The 22,703-nt window shown below is 42.6% G+C and overlaps 1 protein-coding gene across 1 annotated transcript in view; it reads right to left on the bottom strand.

Annotated features, from left to right (window-relative positions):
- Positions 1 to 5,129, bottom strand: part of MARCHF11 (membrane associated ring-CH-type finger 11) — a 36,296-nt gene extending 31,167 nt beyond the window's left edge. The window contains exons 1-2 of the mRNA XM_055706480.1: positions 4,613 to 5,129; positions 3,275 to 3,430 (exon numbers count right to left, since the gene is read on the bottom strand). Of these exons, the coding sequence (XP_055562455.1) occupies positions 3,275 to 3,430; positions 4,613 to 4,939 (483 nt within the window). The 5' untranslated portion in view covers positions 4,940 to 5,129. The remainder of the gene's footprint in view (positions 1 to 3,274; positions 3,431 to 4,612) is intronic.
- Between the last annotated feature and the right edge of the window lie 17,574 nt (positions 5,130 to 22,703).

Below are 22,703 nucleotides of genomic sequence, written 5' to 3'. Positions count from 1 at the left end.
ATCTGTGCAAATTATAGAGCTTAACAAACAAATATAAAAATATTTCTGCTTGTGCTTTCTTTCTCTTTGTTAATCTAAAATGTAATTCTAAGTGGGTTTATCTTGCAAGTCAGACATTTAAAGTTTGTCCCTCTTTTTTAAGTGGTTTCAAAAACCTTCCAAAACTCCCTGCTCAAACCATCAAAGCAATATTTATTCCAACTCCCTTCATTATAGTTTTGGAGGGGTTCTAGTTATTAATATAACCTTGCCTATTATGGGATCAAATTCCACCCCACCGTAAGGAGCAAGCCCAGCAACATGAACATGCGCTTCCATTAAAAGACTAGTGCAATTTTAAATGTCTTTCTGATAAGATCCTGAGAAGGATACTGAAAAAAAATCAAATCTGCATTTCTTTGTGAAACACCGTATCAAACATCATCAACTTGTTTATATGCCCAACCTCCACTATTAGCCCATCGATTAATTTGTTATTTTTTATGTTTGAAGACCTATTCCTATATTTAAAGTCTATGCGTTTCCAGGATCAGGCTCTTAAAAGTGAATTAGGTGGTAGTTGCTGAAATATAAAAAGTGACACTGGAAAAATTTCTATTGGAATAGTCACTTACCATAATAAATTTTGTTCCTTGAATGTACTGCCTCCAAAGAGGCCCCCCTTTGGGATTACTTTCCCTGCCATGAAGCAACAGAAACCATAGAAAATGTTAGATATTAAATGGAATATTCACATCTATTCCAGTGTACTGGAAGAAAACATAGAAAAATCTCCTATTCTTAACTCCCTATGCATTGTTCCATTCCATAAATACATGATGCAAAAGTAAACCTGAGGAGCTAGTGTAAATCTGCATAGAAAAAGTTATTTTGGGAAACAGCATCCTTGTTCTCTTTTATGACACTGCCTACACAGATCTAATAAGTAAAAGACTGGTAGCGATTGAGAGCATGGACTGAGGCAGACTACTAGCTGTAGAGAGAGTGAACTACTCCTGTCCAAATATTGTATCTAATGTAATATAAGAAATCTTGCTTGCTTGGGAACTTTAAAGTACATTAATACCTCAATGAAGATGTAAACTGCTTCTGTGTTGTATGGTCTAGGCCTTAGCTTTCTAACAAACCTGGCCGAAAAGTTACCTTAAAACAGGCTTTTGTGTAGTCAAGCAAATGAATCAGAACGTGCCCAAAAGCTTAAATCAAGACAGCTGTTAAAAATGGCCAATACTATCATACTTAACAACATGGGAGAAGAGCGAGGGCATTGTAAGACTGATCACCCTTATAAAAATAAACAGATGGCCACAGTTTTGAGACTTCCTTTTAGATTCTGTAACTACAAAAGGAATATTAAGTGTAGGAAAATGAGAAAGGTACTGCATGACCCTTTGGGTGTCAGGAATGTATGCCTAGCATTATTTGAGTATGCAACTCCATGAAATGTTTTTGCATGCTGTTTTTTCAAGAATAAAAAAGGATAGACTTAAATAATTTACATTAAAAATGAAAGATGGGGTTAAGAATAAATCAAGTACTTTTTAAGCTATTGAAAGAGAAACACGAATCTAGTTCCCACCCCTCCCCAAAAAGTGCCATAACTCAGAAAAAGAATGGCATTTAACTTTTGGTTCTTCGGTTTCTTTGTACTTCGCTTTGGCTTGGCCAAACATTGTTGTCTACTGTGTCACCTACTGATGCTTTCTTTCTTCTTTGCTTTTGTTTTCCACAGAAATTTAATAGCTGTTTTTCAAACTGGGGCTTGGTTCTGTTGTCCACAGATAAGTGTCCAATGACATTTCAGAGGTCCTTTATAATCTCACTTGGCTTCCAGCTGCAGTTCCAGAGTTCCAGGTCATAAGTTGCATCATATCTGCTATCCTGTGTAGGCATTTTGGCTACCTTGTGACATCTCAGAACAGTACTAGATGCCTCTTTGCAGGCAACTGTGTCAGGTCTTTGCTGTCAAAAAAACAATTTTCAGAGACTACCATTGCAAACTGTTGGTAATATATCCTTTGCTAGGACAAGGATGAGATTGTTCTGGATATACAAGAAATAAAGATTTTTTAAAGATTAAAATAAGCCAATAGGATCAAATAGAATCCCATGCCAAACCACCAGATAAAGTCTATGTAGAATCCACTACTTTCATTTTCTGGAGCATTTTCAAATCCATTACTTTTTTACATCATAAAGATTCTATCCAGGAAAGCTTATCAAAAAGTTTCCTTTGTGGATTCATGAAGGAGAAGCTTGAAGTCAAACTGGGTCTGAAAGTACTTGCACCTGTTCTAAACAGCTGTAAGCAAATATGTCAGTTATCTTACATCCAAGGAATGCTTATCATGCTCACACAACTGCCATTCCCATCCAAGTTTTCTATAAAACTCCAATCAAACGCAGGCACAGAAGAATGGCCCGCATCCTCTGGCCTTCAAGAGCTCCACCAACGCTGAGCTCATAGAATCAAAACTGGAAAAAGATTCAATTATCTTACTAAATGTGTTCCTCCGATCTTATGAAATACAATTTCTAGGATGGAATTTTAAGCCTCTAAAGAATTCTGATATGCAAAGTGGTATCAAGGCTTCCCTAACAGATTTGCTGAAGCTTTGAGTTTTCCCTCCCCTCTCCCTGAACACACTACCACTATAATGTTCTAACTTCCAGCTGCACGTTGTGATGCTATTAAAAGGGAGCTGTGAAAAATGTTACTGCATGTTTCAGCTTCTGAAACAGCTATTGGTGGACAAACTTAACAGAGCATTTTGCTACTCTGGATTGTGCCAAGACTGAAAAGTCACTTTTACTTTTTTACAACAGATGAATACACAGGCAACAGAAATCTTCTTTGCCTCTCTCCTCTGGACCCAAAGCTTGAAAAATGAATTTCACAATTGAAAAATTGATTTCACAACCTCTGACTATTTAACAAACTATGAAGGCATGTTTAAAATTTAGAAAGTGAATCAGGGAGATCTGAGTTGTTCTGTCATGTCTCAGTATGACATCTAATTAGAGAATTTATCAAACTCTGAAGACCATTTCTATGGCAAGCCAAAAGCTAGAAGAATGTAACAGAATCAAACGACTGCACATTTTAATAAGTGACTGGTCTTAAAGCTAACTTCAAGTGGGTGCAAGTGCTAACTGGTGAAGTATACAGGCTCTTCCACTGTATTTTCCAAAAACCTTGAAATAAACCTAAGAATCATTTTGATTTTAAAAATGACTGGAAAGACATATTTTTAAAAACAAACAAACAAATTACCTGGCAAGGCTTTTTCATTTTAATTGCTATAACATGATATCTGTAACAGCAGAGTTCACAGGTCCATGACCCTCTTTCACTTATCCACTTTAACAGGCAAAGCTGATGTGTGTATCGCACTGACCCGTCACAGCGGCACGGATTTAACAATTCACCCTGAAAAGGCAACACAGAAACATTCATTTTAAAGGAATCTTTTATGTACCTGCACATTCAATACCAAAATATTTATAGGTGTATAACAATGAACTGGTCTAAACTTTAATACGTGAAAAAGCATGTATATACTCAAAAATTAAACTGTCTTAAGAAGTCTAAGTGCTTCTAATGAGGCAAAGCCAGAGAACTGTCTATGCATGTACACATACATATGTGAAACAAGTGAAAGATTACTGCGCATCAAGCAACAGTAGCATTAGCCCTTTCAAATACCTCAAACGGTACTGAAAGTGATTACATGCATTGTTCCAACTGTTATTTGCAGTCATCGCTAGGAGAGAAACGGGTGACGTCAGAGAACCGTGCTCTTGGAGCCGGGCTCCGCACTGTCCAGCTAGCCTGGCAGCACCCCAAATAATGTAACTAAATACTTCCCCCAGTAGTTCACATATTTCTGAATTACATAAACCAGCTTTTCTCTTTCCTCGGAAAGATATCTTTTTTTAGCTAAACGACAAGACAAGCTACAAAACGCTAGCTACAGATCCACCACTGATATTGTGTCCAGTAATGCAATGACAGAGGAGATACCTGGAGGTCTTCCCAGCACTACCTGTAAGCTAACACTCTCATTTGAAAGTCTAATGGACACCTGAGAAATTCGTATTGTTTAAAGTCCCCGAAGGGACAGCCAGCGAGCGTGATGGCAGGAAGACTACACGGCGTGCAAGCCAGCCATAACACATCTCGGAACGGTCCTGGAGCTCTGCGCCGGCTCACAATTGCCCCAAGCGTTTGTCACACCGCCTCGTACAGCAGCTGAGGCTCGCAACGCCCGCTTCGGGGAGGGCTGTCCCCGCCAGGGCGCCGGCCGCGCTCGGCAGGCAGCACGGCGAGGGCGGCAGAGGGCAGCAGCCCGGCCGGCGGGGCGGGCGCGGGGCCGGCGGGGCGGGCGCGGGGCCGGCGGGGCGGGCGCGGGGCCGGCGGGGCGGGCGCGGGGCCGGCGGGGCGGGCGCGGGGCCGGCGGGGCGAGCCCTGTCCCTGGTGCTGATCGCTCCCCGCCGCCCGCCCGCCCGCCGCCGGCCCCCGCCAATGCCGCCTCGGGGGCGGGGGGCGGTGAGGGGACCGGCCCGTCCGCGCTGGGCGCGGGGAGCTGCCCGCCCGCCCCGCTCTCCTCACCTGCTCGGGGCCCTGGAAGCAGATCTTGCAGATGGGGCCGGCCCCGCCGGGGTGGCTGCCGCTGCCGCTCTCGCTGCTGCACACCGAGCGGGTCTCGGGTTTGTCGCCGCCGGCGGCCCCCGCCTCGGCGCGGCCGCTCTCCGAGCCGCCCCTCCGGCCCTCGCCAGCGCTGGGGCCGCCGCTGTCTCCCTCCTCCGGGCTGTCCCCGCTCTCGTCCCCCGCTGCGGCCGGCAGCTCCAGCGGGGCGGCGCGGTCCGGCTGCGGCTCCCCGGGAGGGAGGACGACGCTCCCCTCTGCGCAGCTCATGCCCGCGCCGGCCCGGGGCATCCGCTCACCCGGGGCCGGGCCGGCCCGAAGCGGCGGATGGCGGCGAGGGCGCCCTTCCCGCTGCCAGAGGCCGGGAAGGTGACCCGGCGCGGCCGCCTCTCTCCGCCGCGCTCCGGAGCCGCGCCGGCGGCGTGTGCGTGTGAGGGAGCGTGACCGCGTGTGGGTGGCGGCGTGTGTGGGTGCGTGCGTGTGCGTGGGGCTGGGGGCGGCGGGGCGGGGGGGCGGGGCGGGAGGGAGGGGCAGGTCCGGCACGCGCCGGGCCGGGTCCCGCCGGCGGCAGCCGCCCCCGAGCGCCCGGGAGAGCGCGCGCGGGGACCGTCACTGGGTCCCGCCTCCCCCGCACCGGCGCGGCCATCCCCGCTCGGGCCGGCGGGGACACCGGCACCCTCGGCGGCTGCCGGCGCCTGCCCGGCCGGGCCAAGACCTGCCCCTGCCCCGGGCGGCGGGGCCGCGCCTGCCCTCCCGCCGGCGCCCTGCCCCCGCCCCTCAGCGCCGTGCGCCCCGCGCCCCAGCGGCTGCCTCCCCGGCGCCGCCGCCGCCGCCCCCCCGCCCCCACGGGCACGGCTTAGCGCTGCCGCCGCCGCTCCCTTCGTGGCCGCGGCTCCGACCCCGGCCGGGCGCCCCGGCGGACCGGTTCTCGCCCCTCGGCCCTGCACAAGCCCCGGGCCCAGCGGGCGGTGGCGGCACGGCAGCGCTCGCGGGGCTCCGCCACCCCGCACCCCGGCGCAGGGCCCAGCCCCTGAAGGGACACGCACCTACAGGACTTTTTACTTTACCGGGTTTTTCATTGCAGAAGATCGCGCTTGTACAAGCTCAACAGAACCAATGTGCAACAGTTGTTCTCTGGGTGTGAAACAGTGGTCCTCCTAGTCTTTTGTGGGTGGCTTTTTTTTTTCTGCCAAAATTCCTTACATCACCTCGTTTTCAAAATTAAATCTGCTAAAGGCATCATGATCAAATATCTTAAAAAAAAAAAAAAAAAAGAACCTACAGTGGTTAGAAATTCTTTAAAGTTTGGCTGGGGCTGCTAAAGGAAAGTATGTGTGAATTTGTGAATTTCAGCATCAAATATAACACCAGTGCACATTTCATCTCGTGAAAATGACAGCAACTGTCTGCACTGGGAAAGAGAAAGAAATAAAACCTCAAAACACAATTGCGAAGCCATATGCTCTTCCACAGCCACATTTAGATTCCAAGTATGATGAAATCACCCATCTTCTTCACTGGCTGCTTCATAGCTGGCCTCAGGATGAGGGTGTACCAGGATGGCTCAGCCACCTCCCGCACCAGCCACCTTTTGATAGCAGTGGCTTCCTTGGTGTGGGCATGTTATCAGAAGAATGAAGAAGCACAGAGAACCAAAACGGCACTCGTCGGCCTGTGACCCTGTGGCTGTCCAGCTCTCTGGAGAGGCTTGCTGAGCATGCACCAAAGGCCTGGTCCAGCCCCTCGGCCTGGCTGGAGGCCAGCTCAGGCGGTATGCTATCTGCACAGGAGCAGCAGCCCCATGTTGCAGGAGAGTGATGTTCACGCTAGCTGGGGCAAGGTGCAGTTCAAGCCCTTTCGGTCCTCCTACAGTCTGCATGTGTTATGGAGGCCAAGTGATAGATACATTAAGGACAAAACAACACTTGTGTTTACAGCATTGCTCTAAAAAAGCGCATATTCAGAGGTTGTCTTCCTATAGTGGATTAAGAGGTAGTGTTAATCAACTGAAAGAGAGCAGTTTTAGATTAGATATGAGGAAGAAATTACTGTGAGGGTGGTGAGGCACCGGAACAGGTTGCCCAGAGAAGCTGTGGATGCCCCATCCCTGGAATTGTTCAGGCCAGGTTGGATTTTGAGCAACCTGGTCTAGTGGAAGGTGCCCCTGCCCATGGCAGGGGGGGTTTGAACTGCATGATCTTCAAGTCCCCTTCCAACTTAAACCATCCTATGATTCTACGATTCTACCTTTTCTTATCATCCACTAGTTCCCATTCTCACGAAAACCTTTGTTCTGACAGCTCTGCAATAGCTAAGCCAGTGCTGGCCATTAAGCTTGGCATTAGGACAAGATGCTCCAACCCTGAAACTACTTTTGTTCACAAGGTGTTTGTGAAGTAGGTAAGTAGCATGGATTCATCCAGATTTGGTAATGTAAGACAAAAATTGTCACACTGACAGTGACATTACTTCAGGATGCTGTGAAGGTAAGAAATTCTTCTATATATAATTTTTTCATAGCAAAGTAATATGTGAAGAGGTTGCCAGAGAAAAAAACCAGAACTGGAGACAGAATTAATCAAATAAACTAATTCTAAGGAAAGAAGGGGCAATCATGAAAAAAAAACAAAAAACAAAACAAAACAGGACATGTCAGAACAAACAGATGAGTCCAAAATACTGGTTAGGAAAGAACTAAAGCAGAACCAGAAGGAAAAGACAGTGGAACTAAAGTAGTGAAGTGAGAAATGAATGCTAAAAGGTTACTCATCTGCATCAGAGGAATACAGCGTGCCCTTGCCATTTGCTGTTTGCTGGGGATTATGCCATTTTTCTTTCTCATCCTTTTGTTTGTCAGCAAAAAATCAATAAATAACATGGCTTTTGGAAAGGATAAAAAGAGAAGATAAAAATGTCAACACAGAAATGGAATGACTTCTTAATGACAGGAAAAGAAAGAACAATGTGGCGATAGAGAATAATAGTGTTAAGAATTAAGGTCAATCTTTTCTACTTAATCCGCCCCAAATAAATGTATAACATGACTCTTCAAAGGGTTAACAGATCTAGTATAATTATAAGAATTTTTCTTTCACACATATGTAATTAGTTTGGAGAGCTGATTGCAAGTGGGTATGTCATAGACATGAGGTTTTTAATACATCACCTGTTTACATGTCTACCAACAGCTTACTGGCACACTAGCTAAAATAAAATTGCAAAGGCTATCGATCCCCATGTTTCAGCGTACATTAGCATTGTTTGGCATGCTGGGGGTGGGAGGAGATGCCAGCAAATGAGCAGGGGGGGGTGGTAAGTGTTATATAACACAGCATCCAACCCAAGCGGCGTTCAGCCTTCTGCTGAGCGAGAGAGGGGGGCAGGAGCCAACAGCAAAGATCGAAACAGAAAGAAGAAAAATTTAAAGCAGGAAAGGATATTCTGCTTCGTAACAGCAGTAGTGTAGGTGGTTGGGAGAAAGAAAAAAAAGAAGCTGAAAAGAGGAATTAATTTGTGATGGGGACAGTGAAGTGGAGCTCATGGGATTTATGTTCAAGCACAGCTTTGCCATGCGCTCTTTGAACAACCTTGAGCAAGTGACCTCCGGTGGAATGCAGGCATCCAGTCCCCCAGACACAGCAGCTAGTCCTACCGCCAGCTGGGTGTCCAGCAGCCTCCGGAGGACTGTGGCCATCACCTCTGCTGTCTCTTTTGGGAACCGTGGGGCATTCAAACTGGCACCAGACTTCTAGATGCAGGCACATCTCCCTTAGTCTCTCTGTCTTGTTTTCTACGTAAAACTGAAACAATAATGTTCACTTTCTCTGTTCTTATTCCTGCCTTTTCCATTAGAATTTGCAATATTTTACTGGCAGATTCAGGCCGTATTTGTACAGTCTTGATCTTGGCTGAGGTACCTAGGCATTGTAACAAGGCAAATAAAAGGAATAGTGATACAGATAAAAATAACACCAAGGTGATAAGACTGTGGGACAGTGAAATTAATTGCATTTTCAGCAGGCAATGGAAAAGGCAGGAGAAGTACAACCCCTGAGAGAATGGAAGTTGTCTCTCACCTATTTTACTCTCAGTTCTGCTCCACGTACAGTCTTTTTCCCACTCCACCAGCTCGGCACCGTGCAATTTTTTCCTCTAAATAAACCAACGAGAAGTCAAGCCCATTTTTTTACCTGAGGACAATCAGATGTAGATAGAATATCCAGAAAGAAAAAACAGAGGAAGGTGTTTGAATGGTGGGGAAATGTTCAGGGAATGGACAGAACAGGGTTTTTTGTTATTTTTAAATTATTATCTATCAAGATAAACACTGTAAGTACAGTTTTGTGTACACAGAGGTGTTGGTTGCACAGGAATAAAGGGTAATACTCAGGGGATGTTATAAGAATGGAAGCACTGTGTTACTGCACATTTAGAAACTAATCCCTGCTCTTCTTTTTTCTCAAAAAGTTTCTGTAATGCATTGGTCTGTACCATAAATACAGTAACAGTTCAGTGATGGGTTTGTTCCATTTTGCGGCTTCCTGTATCTCTGAAGAAAACAAAATGATATAGTTTTAAAATATTAATAAAGGAGTAAAGGGAGTAATTTCCAGTGTATTACATTCAAAACAAAAAAACCCTGAGATAGTAGAAAGCGAAATCCACTTGAATGATAATACAGACACATTATTATTCTATTTACTGAATAGCATGTATATGTCCCTTTCAGAATAAAACTCAGGTTAGTGGAGATCCCATGTAAACAAAAATAAGACATTTCAGCTGTAAACAAATGCCTCAGATTAACTGGAAATGCATTTTACATGTTTAATGCAACATAAAAAGTGCTTCTGAGTAATATCCCCATCTGTCAAATTTCCATGCTCAACTTTATTACACTAAAAGACCTGCACAGATGGTTAATTGCCATGCTGGTGACTGTGTATTATTTGCTGGTTCACTGAATGTGCCTGATTTTTGTTATGAACACACATGCATCCTGCGGTCGAAGTTTTTACAGTTATGTCAACCAATTAAAATCTCATGCGGACAGAAACCTCTTGGCTAATGAAAATCTTTATTTTCATATTGCTCTCTTTCTTTTTTGGAAATGCATACCTAGGTTCCCATCCTACCCAATATTGCTCGAAACTGATACATCTCTACATTGCAAAAGTGTCTAGTCTCTAGCAGCTACAGATGTTTCTTGCTCAAACCTTCACAGGGATTTCCCATCTCCGTGGGGCCGTGAGCGCATCCCCCCTCCCAGGCAGTTGGCTCCCAGGTCTCAGGACTAGCTCAGGGACGGGGCAGCCACAGGCTGTCCCCTTCCTTCCTTCTGTGACTGGGCACGGCAGGGGAGCCACAGCCTGGGCCAACCCCTGACCCTGGGAGCTGTTTTAAGCTGAGCCTCTGCCACTTGGGCCCTGCCTGAGCTACATCTCCCACCATATCATAGGACATGCCTGGCCATGGCCACATAAACTTGGGCGCAGCCACGGGACCATGTCCCATCTGGTCTCATCCCCACCCGCAGAGAGGTGCCCAGTGCCCGGGGCTGGGCTCCCCCAGCTGCCCTGGCCACCCAGCCCTGCCATCACCCACGCAGGAGCCCCTGGCACCCCTGGCACAGGAGTCTGCAGTGCCCTGACCGTTCTCTGTATTTTCTTTTGTATTTTGCCTTTTCTTCTGTATTGTCCAAGAAATGGTGAATGGCATCCTTGTCCTTTTACAGGAGGCTTCTGAAAACATGCATCCACTAATTATTTTAATGTGCTTTCAGATGCTTATGTGGGTGATCATAGAAAAGTTTAAAATTTTTATTTTAATATAGTTTTCCTTCTTGGAATATTATACCATTCATAATCACTATGTTTTACTTACTGAATTCCCATCTTATTTGCCAATATGCTGTCTTTCTTCAGACCTGCTAATTTATTTTTAAAACATTTGAAACTACCTATGATTAATTTTTCTCCACCGTGAAATATAGCTTACTGTGAAATATAGTCTCCCTTTTGATCTTTAACTGTTTGGAAGTATTTTTTCTTAACATTTTTCCTTGTACCAGTTGTTGAGGGGGAAAAAAAGGCTTAGCATACCTCATTCCAGAATGAGGTAATCTTTGTTTGCAAATAATTTTAGTTCCTTGGTTTATTTTGGAAATAGATCAGCTGTCATGGATTCTAGAGGGCAGCATCACTGAGTTCGGTCTATTGAAACAGAAATGACAGGATGTCAATTAGCTTTTCCATTACAAGTTATATGAACAAAAACTACCATGCAAGGCCAAAGTGAATTTATTTTAGTATCAGCTGAACAGATCCCTTTTTATCTGTTTACAAAGAAAAGAAAAATAAACCTTTTTTTTTTTTTTTAACAGGCATTTTTCTTCGATTTCATTGTCTTTAAGCATCAGAATGACTGTAATATGCGATATAGGGAACCTCAAACCTTTAAAAGTAGTGTTGAGACACCAAAAATAATCTAACAGCTTCCCAAATATTTACCCGTTGGCTTTTAGCCTATTCTGTATGCCTCCAGTGTATGTCTAACAACTTAAAAAGATTTGAGATGTTCATTCCTGGCAGAGGAAGCATTGGTCTGGTTGTTTCTCACACCATAGGCTGTTCTTGACTGTTTTGTCTCCAAGGGCTCAATCTCATTCTGGAAATAAAAATACGAACCCCTGTATTTGAACTAAAGACCAGATCTTGATGTGGCAGCAGTTGTAAACTTCTGTGTGGTCTAAGCCATAGAAGATGTCACAGCTATGATGAGTCAGTGTGAATTACCTAATCTAGTGTTTTCTGAGACACTGGCAAAAATGCGGACTTCCAGGTTTACCTCCGGTTGGACTGCGTGTTTTGCAGGTCTACCAGAAGTGACCTGTGGACGTTATCTGCTAAAAAGGAGATCCAGCTCCTGCAGATATGAAACTTTGCTTCCTTAAGGGGTTCCAAAACAATGAGGTGAGTTGTTGGAAGAGCTAGAGATAGAATTTATAATTTCAAGATTGCAGCTTGACTGTGCTTTTCTGTGAAATAGTTTTGTTCTCTTCATCCTGCTACCCACCAGCCCTCTCAAAAAGAAAAAAGAAAAAGAAAATACTATCTCATGAGATCGCCCATTATGTATCAATAGCCAAAATGGTGATTCTTTTGATGAATTTGTAACAAAATATACAATAGCCACCACAGGCCATGCTGGATTAGATTAGGAAAGTGTTACATCACTGAAGAGGGTATTCTAGTTCTTACAAAATCTGCTGCATTTGCCAGTTAAATAATCTTGTTTCAGAATGACAGTTACATAAACCAGAAGAAGTGACATCTTTTATGCTTCTCTAAGGGGAAACAGTAAATACTCTCTTCTCACCGATCCCACCCATCCTTGGCTACCTTATCGAAATAAGATGCTAGCTAAGTCTGTTTTTAGCTTTTTGGCTCCGTTTCTTCCTCTGAAGACACTTGCAGAAAATGTGAGGTAATGCAGGAGCATGTCATCTGCTGCGGGAAAGGAAAAGGAAATGATTGGTGTTGGTGGAAGCTCATGAGTGTTTAATCAAGGTCTGTGGCTTGAAATCTATAGCAAAGGAAATGCAGGATTTCCTGTGCATTGGTGATCAGTCCTGGAGGTGACCGTCGAGTAGATGTTTACGCAGAGAAGTGAAGGATAGCGTTTAGGAAGGATTCTTTATTTATGGCACTTTGCAAGGGATACTTTGCAAGCAAGGTAGGACAGGGCAAGGACAGAAAAGGGAACCGTGGACACGCCTATGCTGCAGTAACAGCTAGAGCTGCCGTGTGGCAAGAGTTACTGTCTTTCATTGAACTTATTTCATGCATGTACTCACAACACACCAAGTACACAAAGGGTAGAGCACAAATCCATTGGATACCTGCTTCCTTCACTGCACGATTTTTGCTTTCACTGCAGGAAGGCATGCTAGGGACAAGCAGATACAGCTTCACACTCGGGGTGTGCAAGGTTACTGAGGTTACTGCAAAGAGAAACTGGACAAAAAATGCTAAAGAGCTGCAGAACCAGTGGTTCGTTAACTGCCCCTCCCTGGTGAACTGTGCATTGTCCAGCCTGAACCTGAACACTACACTGAATAAAAGCTGCAGAGATGAACACAGAGATGTGTTAGCTACGTATGTGACCCTTTTGAAGCACAGCTGCAGGGAAAGGATAAACTGGAGGTTAGTCCTGCAACTATTCTGAACATTCCCTGACTGCTAAAGCTGCAAAATGAAACATGCCTGAGTGATACCAGACATTGTGGAGGCACCGAGACAGGAGTGGTTTCAGATCCAGCGGCAGATACTTCAGTGAAAACTTTGAGTGTACTAATCTGAAATCTGTGTCCTTTGGATGCAAGCTATCATTGCATTCCTCTGAGACATTCACACGGAGCATGCAGATACGCTGTAGGACCTATAAGAAACCCATGCCCTTCTGGCGAAGCATCTGGAGGTCTGGAGATCAAGAAGGATACCTAAGGGCATTCAAAATGGCACCAAATACCTACGTGCATGCAACTAATTAAAACCTGAATCAACCACCGCTAGAGAAACAGGAGGTGGGCAAAGTCAGATTGGTCAGACTGCACTTGAGCGCATCTTAACCTCTCGCTATTTCTCTAGACTTCTTGAGAACTAAGGTATTACCGCTCCCACTCCTGTTTCGGCACAGTTCCCTTTCTGTCTGTCATTTGGGGTGGCAATGGTGGAGAAAGAGATACGTGGGCAATGCTAAACTGGATGAAGAGATCCTGGATAAAAACATCCCTAGATTAAGCCTATTTCTAATCATGAATATACAGTTAGCGAGCTTGATCCTTGTTCTCCTGGTAACAAACACTTCTTTCTGGAACAATTGCTTGAAACAGCAAGCAATTGCCTTCTTCTGTACATTTGATTACTAATTTCTTATCAGAACAATAAAACCCAAGTCACTTCTCTTCCAGTCCTCATATTATAATTTCATTTCTGCTGCCAAAGCGTGCCTGCCTGGCTTCTGCTTTGTATATTTGATGTGCAGCTGTGGTAGGAAGCCACAAATAGCAGCACAACATCTTTAAGAGCTGTGTTTCCAAGGGTAGAAGGACCCTGCAGGGCAGCTATTCCAAGGGAGCCAGGGAGCCATCCAAAATGTTTGGGAAGTAGCAAATCACGTTGTGATGAGAAAGGTGCAGAATTAACCAGAAAGTGTTATTCTTCCAACTTTCCCATTGCAGGAAAGAAAGTGGCTTTTGGCCAACTATACACAAAAGAAATCGGTACCCTTTCTCACTAGTTTGAAAGGCAGATATAGGCTGCTCTAGCTGTGTTATATATTTATGGAGGCATGACAAAGTATGCAAGTATTATTCCATATATTGCGCTTTTTTTTTTTTTTTTTTTTACCTGCTGTAATAGATAAGGGATACTTGCAAAGCAATCAATCTGTAGGATGCCTTAGGATTAACTAAAAGGGTTTTTTTTCATCATTTACAATAAGGATGGACACATGGCATTTATTTAACTGAAGAACCTTATGCACTCAAGAGAGGAAGGGAAGCACCCTTAAGCTGTGCATACTAGAATCTAATTGCTATCCCTTATTGTACTCATATGCATGAATATGCAGGGATGTCCATGTCTGTCTTCAGGTGAAATAGGACAGCCTTTATAAAGCTTACATGGCTGGCTGTGGGCTTTTCAAATTCTGGATGCTCCAGAGCTTTCTGTCTCTTTTTAGCCAAGAGCTGGAAGCATAACACTACTTGAAAGATAATCCTGGGTGTTTAATTAAAATCTGAAGAAAGATATTTGAATATGTTACCTTAAATTTCAGCCCTGTATCTATTTTCATCTCATAGAGGCTTCTCCTGACAGCGTCGGCTCTTTTGAAATTGGTCTTTCCTTGTTTATTTGTAATAAGCATTCCCAAGTTTCTCTTGATAATATTGCAATGAATCGTTCAAAGAGCAGAGCGAGTTGGATTATTTGGTCCAGAGTAAATTGTAATACGCAGTGATTTTTATGTCTGGGTCATATTCACTTGAATCACAGGGAAAATGAGTTTTAGCATCTTTAATAAAAAATGTTCCCCTGGGATATATACCCAATTTGCAATGATTGTCAGTTAGAACAGCTGATACAGATACAAGAAGTTACCAGCTAACCTTACTTAGCACTTCAGAGCTCTAGATCCTGGGAACAAAGTTCAGTGGTACAATTAATTGATCTTTCTGTCTATTTATGTACTTTATCTTCTCATGCCTGTATACATTCACTAGTAACTTCGATATCAAACAAAAAACATTGTGCATAAATTCTTATCCAATTGCGTGCCATTATTGACTTTTTATCAAATTTATTGCATTCTGAATAAGCATGAAACTGCAGCATAAAAATCTTTAGGGGATTCCAGGGCAAGTACATGAGCAGAAGCCTGTCGTAACTTCAAATATTCATAGGAACATAGATTTCAACAAGCCAGAAAAGATCAAGAGTCCAAATGTTGAAACATCCTGCCCCTGGCAATGGTCTTTAATTATCTTTCAAAGAAAGTTCACATGGCTTATTTCCACACTGGGTCAAGCCTATCTGGGTAAAAAAACCTGTTCAAATGCTAGTCATATGGGTGATCTGCTTGTGCCCCAAAGCACTAGATTCGCTTTCCCAAGCCATTCTAATATGCATTTGCTCTTCTTATTGCTCTCAACCACACTCTAATCTCATCTTTGATACTTGGGAGAAAAGTCAACCCAAAAAATGAGATTCCTTTAGCTAAGTCTTTCCACATTATTTCCCTCTATTTATTTATTTATTTTTCATTAATACACCGGCTTCATTATAGGACATGAAAAATTATAGTGACACAGAGTTTAATTACTGTGCTTTTTCTCAAGGGAACTGCATTGTAATCTGTATCACTACTATTACTGCCTTAACTAATAACTAAAAGAGGTCATGTTCTAGGTTAATAGCCTGCAGCTGCAATGTAGAAAAATCTGCAGTACTAAATATTGCTGTCTAAATAAACTAGATACAGCTAATAGTGCTATCCAACGACAGTGAGTATTTGCACACAGATGTTGACATTAATCTCAAGTGCCAGTTCATTTCACTCTACTTGACTTTATTGCATTTGCACCTACATTGAAAACCAAATCAGGTCTGGAAACAGCATGTTGGTCAAATAATTCTTTCCAGCTGAGGAATTTCTGAAGGTGTCCAGCTGGAGAGAAAGTTATTCAAACCAATGAGTTACAGGTGGTCTCAGCCATCTTGACAGTCTTTACTTTAGACGCTTTTACACTCACTGTCAAAATAGACTTTGTGAAGACTTCTTCATCTGTCCTTTCAATGGAAAATAAATCACAAATCCCACTTTGACTTCAACAATACTTTAGAATTTTTAACAGGGACACTGATGGTGTCCAAAATTATGCTATACTCAGCACTTGTAGAGTACAGCACAGTCAGTCTGCATTTCCTTCCCTGTCAAACCAAACAGCCAAATGTCTATATATAACTGCTTAGCTATCAGGAGGGGGCTTATAGTGAGAGCATTATGGAACAAAAGAATTTTCCTCCTATATCTCCTACATCTAACATGCCCGTCTGGCTCAGTTAAAACATTTCACACAGTCTCTTGCTTGTGTCTTCACCATTTGTTATTATACAAACAAATTGAGTCTTTGTTGTATAACCTGTACATCATGGCCACACTAACACAGATGATAAAGCTACTGATGTCTCTTGCATTTGCATTTCATACATGAGAAACGGATGTAGGAAAGTACAAGAAACTGACTGGAAAATTCAAAATAAAACTTGTATGCCTTAGAGTTATCCTGTAAGGTGGTTTTGCTTTTGGTTTTGAATTTAATTTAGCTAAAAGAGTTACAGTATATTTGGTTTGTGTATTTGTATGTTTTGATGTCTTCTGAGGAAGGATTGCCACCATTTCTTTGTTTATACAGATATTTTGCAATCCACAATTCCAACTATTCTACGCAGTGGTGCATCCAGAAACTGTTACTGAGATTAAAAAATAAGACTGTTGGAAAGGTGGCACAGAATCACACTGAATAAGAACGAATGAGATAAGAATGTGAAGAATGGGAGCTATGTTGGTTATTCATGTGGGATATTCTTCACACCCACTGACAATGGTCCTAAATGAGTCCTGACACTCAGAAGTCCCAGAATTCTGGATGTCAGCTTTGATGATGATCCCTATAAAAGCATGAAAGCCTTGTTACTACAAACCTCTCTGCAAGTGTCTAGCAGAGACTAACAAACTTTGCAGCTCACTGCTTCCCTACACCCCTGCCTCAGCTGCTGCCTGTGTAGTCTGGTCAGAGGCTGGAGACAACTCCAGCAGAGCTGGTAGGCAGGCTTAGACCTTACCCACTGCACAGTTTTCACTCCATAGCAAGAGAAACAAGTATGAAATGAAAATCAGAAGGGCACCGCACCACTGATTTTCCTTGTCTTCTGTTTTTGGTATATTTCACAGATTGTGCTTTGTTATTTAAAAAGCATAACTCATTACTGTTTGCAGCAGATGATTTGTCTGCCTTGTTCTTTTCCTTTCCTTCCAGAAATTATTCAAGGCACACAAAACTATGATTGCCTTCCACTAACAATTATACCAAAACTCCCCCAAAATTATTAAATTGGCATTACCCTCTTTGGGAACTGTTGGGAAAGAGCAATACTCTACAAGGTATGGTTTTGTAGCATGCTATGTAACAAAGCAAGCAAACATGGAGTCTTATTATATAATAAGATATTTTATCCAAGTAGAGATTAGCATTCTGATTGTCTGAGACATTCAGAAATGCAGCAGAGAGAATAAGATATCAAAAGTATCATTTTTCTGGGCAAAGCACATACAATTGCAGTGCATTATTCATTAAAATCATTGTACCTGGCAGAGAAATGAACACATATGGCATTACAAATTTCCCTTGCCCCCCAGATCCTAATGTAATATTATTTATATGAGTACTTTCTGGTCGTACAAATTAGTCTGTCAGTTTTCAGAACTTTCACCATATGGAAAGAGTCACTTATAACTTTACAGATGTTGCACAGAGCACAGATGGCCACACACACAAAAATGGTGTTTGTAACATTTACAACCCAGGTACTTTGGAAACACCACCATCTTTAACCTTCAAAATGTGCACTCTACTGTCACTGTGCAGCTACTAAGAGAGTAATTAAATTTTCCGTGTGTCTTACAGTGCTACAATAAGATTTTGAAATCAGTGATAGCAGAAAATAGGAACACAACACAATGTTTTATTTCATAGCTGTTATCCCACAAAATAGTCACGATACTTACACCCTGGTGCAACAAGGTGGGACGGAAAACATCACAGTCTATCCAAGCGTGTATGTGCCTCATTTCTTCATCATCTTGGTGGCATTCTCTGATATATGAGAACTGACGAACCTGCCCCTACAGAGTCCCAGCGTTATATTCTCAGTCCCATTCTAGGGCTCGGTCAAAAGTCGTGAATGTCCTGTCATCTTCCCAGCAGAGTTTGAAAAGCCTGTTCTCTCAATGGCACAAATTGATGTGCCCCAGTCTGGGAGTAAATGAACCTCACTGTAGCTCCAAGGGACCTGCACCATCATCAGAGAGCTGGTTGACTTACTACTGCTGATGAGCATTGCTAGCTGAGTGGTCAGTGTCAAGGCAAGTACAGCATCTTTGCATCCCAGGACACATACTGAAGTGGCTGATAAAATTTCAGCATTGTGAAAAATAATCTTTGAGAATTCATGGAGAATGGGTGGCATTTCAGATAATGGGAAGAGTAAATATGTTGTGAGCTTTAAAAAGAAAGGAAGAAAATATGGCCAGTCAGCAAAGCTTCTGTTTCTGGAAACAGAATTACTGAAACAAGTAACTAGACAGACTTCTTGGAGGATAACAAGGAGAGAGTAAAAAACAATGTCACTTTTTTTGTGAGAAGAGATTATATCAGAATAATCCACTTTCCTTCTATGATGGGTAACAGACGCTGCAGACAAAGGAAAAGCAATTGCTATCATATTTCTTGATTTCAGAAAGGCTTTTGATGCTGTTGTTCATGACATTCTCCTCGGTAAATTAGAAAACATGATGTACATGAGTCTAGAAAAGAACAGATACAACCCACATTGGAAAATCCATTCTCAGAGACAGAGAGGCTACGGAGGGGCACAGTCAATGTGGAAGTTTGTATTGCATGGGTTCCATGAGGATCCAGTGAAATGCAAGTGATATTCTGCAGTAAGATACTGCAAATTAATTCCTTGGAAATCCTTCCTGGTAAGGGTAAGAATAAGATGCTAAATACCTCTCAAGATGGTGATATTCTCATTAGCAGAGCTTTTCAATAACAAACTAGAAAAAAAGTATGTTGAAAAAAACACAGGTAAGCTGAGTATCGTAACCTCCTTAGCATCAACTTTAACTGGCTGTTTTGGTACTTAGGGACTGGGGCAAATACATCTCAGACCCTCTTAAAGGCTCACTTGTCTTAGTGCTCTGACTCTAACCATAAGAAACAAGGCAAATATGGACTAATGCATAACTCTGTATATGCCTCTGTTGCAGTTTCCCAATTTTTTTTAGCTGTTTAAGGCCTGTTTAAGGATTTCTCAGGCTGGAGGTTACATCTAGAGCTGATAGTTTCTAATGCATTCATGGATTTTCCAAGGCTTTTGTCAGCCTGCTTGTACTTTGACCTGACACCATGCAGAATTACTGAAATCCACAGTTTAACCATGTGTGAAAATGTATTCCTTTGTGTTTATTTTTAAACCTGCTGCCTGAAACTTTCACTGAAGTCATTTAAACCTTATTGTACACAGTAATAGAGGTGTGACTTACCTCAGGCAGAGGTACTGGAGTTACTGCTACTTACCCCAGACGGGCAAGGAGAGAACTTCCTTTGTGTTGTGTTTGTTCAGCCTTTCAAGAAACATTAGTGCACACCTGGTAGCAAATGTCATAGTATCAGCTAAAAATGTCCCTAATTTTTCAGCCTCATTCTTTGCATTTCTTACTCCTGTGTCTCACAAATTGAAGTGTCTCCCTATCTACAGCACAGATAGTTCACCGTTCACTAGAGCAGCTAATGGAGTCATGAGTGGCAAGGAGGATCAGTTGTTCATTGTCTTTTCCGAGGCAGGAATTAGGGATTATCAGGTGAAAACAGCGGGTAAGAAGTCCAGAGCAAACAAAAGGCAGCGGTTCTTCACACCAGGTATTTACGCTGGCTGTGCAGCTCCTTCCTACAGGATTTTGCAGATGCTAAAGCTTTTACACTGGTTTAAGTGAGGATAAATCTATTTCATGGAAGAGAAATACCTTGAGGATAACTAAATACACAGGAGCCACATTTGGCTTTAGGAGTCCCTGATTCTCAAATGGTTAGAGGCTGCAAGTAATACTAAGAAGTATAATAAGCTTGTCCAGTTCTTACACCCTTTGCAAAGCATCCACATTTGATGATTAGCAGAGAGGCCACTGGGCTAGATGGACCTTTAGGCTGACCCCTTATGGCTGTTTCTGTTCCTGTAAACTGGTACAAAAGTAAATTATCAAGTAGTATGAAAATAAACCTGCTGTTGGATTTGTCTAAAGACAATGTCTAATAACGCATTACATATTATTTTCCATAACAGCCTTGCTGTTACAGTGACGAGGCACCGAGTCCTGCCCCCAGGAACCCCAGACATGACCACTGAGAGACACAGTGGTGGTTTCTGTGCCTAAGGAGGCAAATGCGCTCCGCAGCGTGTCTCACAATCTTGCTCTAGTGCTTGTTCAGATCGAGGTGCTTGTTCAAACCAAGGTGCTTGTTCAAACCCAGGCGTTTGCTGCTGGGTGCTGCACCTGCCTTCCCGCCTGCACTCCTGGGTCTTTGCAAAGGAAACCAGATGTGCAGGAGGAGAAGGGCTCATCCTGATACTGAATCAGGCTACTCCAAGAAGTTCATCTTTTATATCCAGCCTACATTGTCGGCACCAGGCTTTGTGAGCGATATAACCACTGTTTGCCACATATGACGATGTGTTCTAGCTGGTTAGAAGCCTTCCATCAGCAGCAAGAGCAGGTATCTTGCAGTGTTGACATATCCATAGTTTTGGCTTGCCACAAACAGGTTTGCTGCCCCTATGAGAGTGTTAATATTCCTCTTTGCATCTACTCTATGTCTCTTCATTGTACATCTAGATTAAACCTAATCAATGATGAGCACAAATACTTCTGTATTTGTAATCTGGAAATAGTTTTGCAATACTAATCTGGTGTACAAAATAGTGACTACGCTGCTGCATATTATCATTTCTTGGAAGTAATTTCGGCAGAGCTGTACAATGAACTTCGGGCCAAGCCTTAGCCCAGAGTTTCGCTCCTGTGCCAATCTATGTGAGGCAGCCATTCACATCAGTAATGGTCTGCCAGAGGCTGATACCAATCAGTGTACTTTCATAAACTTTGAATTATGACTACATGTGGCAGATGTAGGACTGGTCCTGTTTATATTTGCCATAGCTTTTAGCTAAAGTACTAAAAAACCACCATCATAATATCAAACTTTTACATTCCAGAAATTCCTTTCTGCTTGTAAGAATACAGTGTTACAACAATTGTAACAGCATTCAATAATACATTAATAATCTTAATTTCATTTTGAGAAACCAAATTTTGCCACTATTTCAATGAGCAACTCCTTGTTTTCTTTTTCATGTTTTTGTTTGGTAATACTGACAGAAAAAATGTGACTGAACAGGCATAGGAATATCAGAACCTGGACCACTACAACTGGTAAGAAACCTAAGCTTGTTGCAAAAAAAAAAAATTAAAAAAAAAAATCAAGATTTGGTATCAAGATAGAATTTGTCTAAACCTAATGCACAGTGGAAATCTAAACGTGACCGACATTTAGAAAAATTACAGCTTTCATTGCTCCCACACCCTTAGATGCTTTAGTTTTGTGGAAAGGTTCCTTACAGGTAGAAGTGCATTTCCTGCACAGGTGTAACACGGCTGCTTGGAGCGCTGCAGACAGACACCGAACTCAGGCGTTACACCACCGAGTTTCACAGCACAGAATCATAGAACAGCCCAGGGTGGAATGGACCTCAGAGGATCATCAGACTCAACCTTTAGAAAAGGTTGAAACAAAAAAAATCTCATTTTTCGAATTGTTTTTCCAACAAGGGGGCATTCGAACAGTATTTCCACATTTCATTCAGAATTATCCAAGCTTTATTTGGAAAGCATTGGAAAATGCTGACATTATTAAAAATAGGAAAAAAAAAAGGTTATTAAGTATGCAACTGCAGTCATCATATATTACAGCCTAGCGGCCTGAAATCATTAAAAACACATTTCATTACTTTAAATATTTTGGATCAGCTTTCCATGTTAAACATCATCTGACTAAACCAGGGCTATCCATGTAAGAGTTTGCAGAATCTGCTTTACACAGCTCCTGCAGTACTAACCCTTTGAAGACTGCTGTTGTCAAATGCTCTTCCCAGACAACATGAAATAATTCAGTGAGAAATGATGGATGAATGCCAGATGACATAAAGTATCAATGATTTTTTATTCCAGACTTTGAAACATGTGTTAATCGCAAGAAGATGTGTAAAATTGGTGAAAATGTGGAAAATGCAGTCTGCTGGGCTATCCTGTACACTGATAAAATCTATATAGAACTAAGACATGTGTCTTCATTTAATCTTATAATTGCCAAAGGCGGTTCATAGGCCCTCTCCAATTCCCTTCACCTCTTTCCCAAAATTCTTGGGCTGCAAAACCTGGCATGTATTCTGTTCTGCCAATTAGAGCAAGACTTGCAGAACCTTTATGTTCTGACTAGCAATATCATATCATGTTACACCAAAGACACGACATTTATTAATGCCAGAAGAACGTTGTACTGTTAAATTATATCATAATTGAAATATAGATCTTAGTGTGTCAAAGTTCAAAGATGAGTTCTCCTCATTTGGTACATTTCTATCAAAAGCATTGGATACAA

Source organism: Falco cherrug, chromosome 3 (assembly GCF_023634085.1).
Source record: "Falco cherrug isolate bFalChe1 chromosome 3, bFalChe1.pri, whole genome shotgun sequence".
NCBI lineage: Eukaryota > Metazoa > Chordata > Aves > Falconiformes > Falconidae > Falco > Falco cherrug.
The sequence above is the reverse complement of the archived record's forward strand: the minus strand, read 5'-3'. Positions and strand labels throughout refer to the sequence as shown.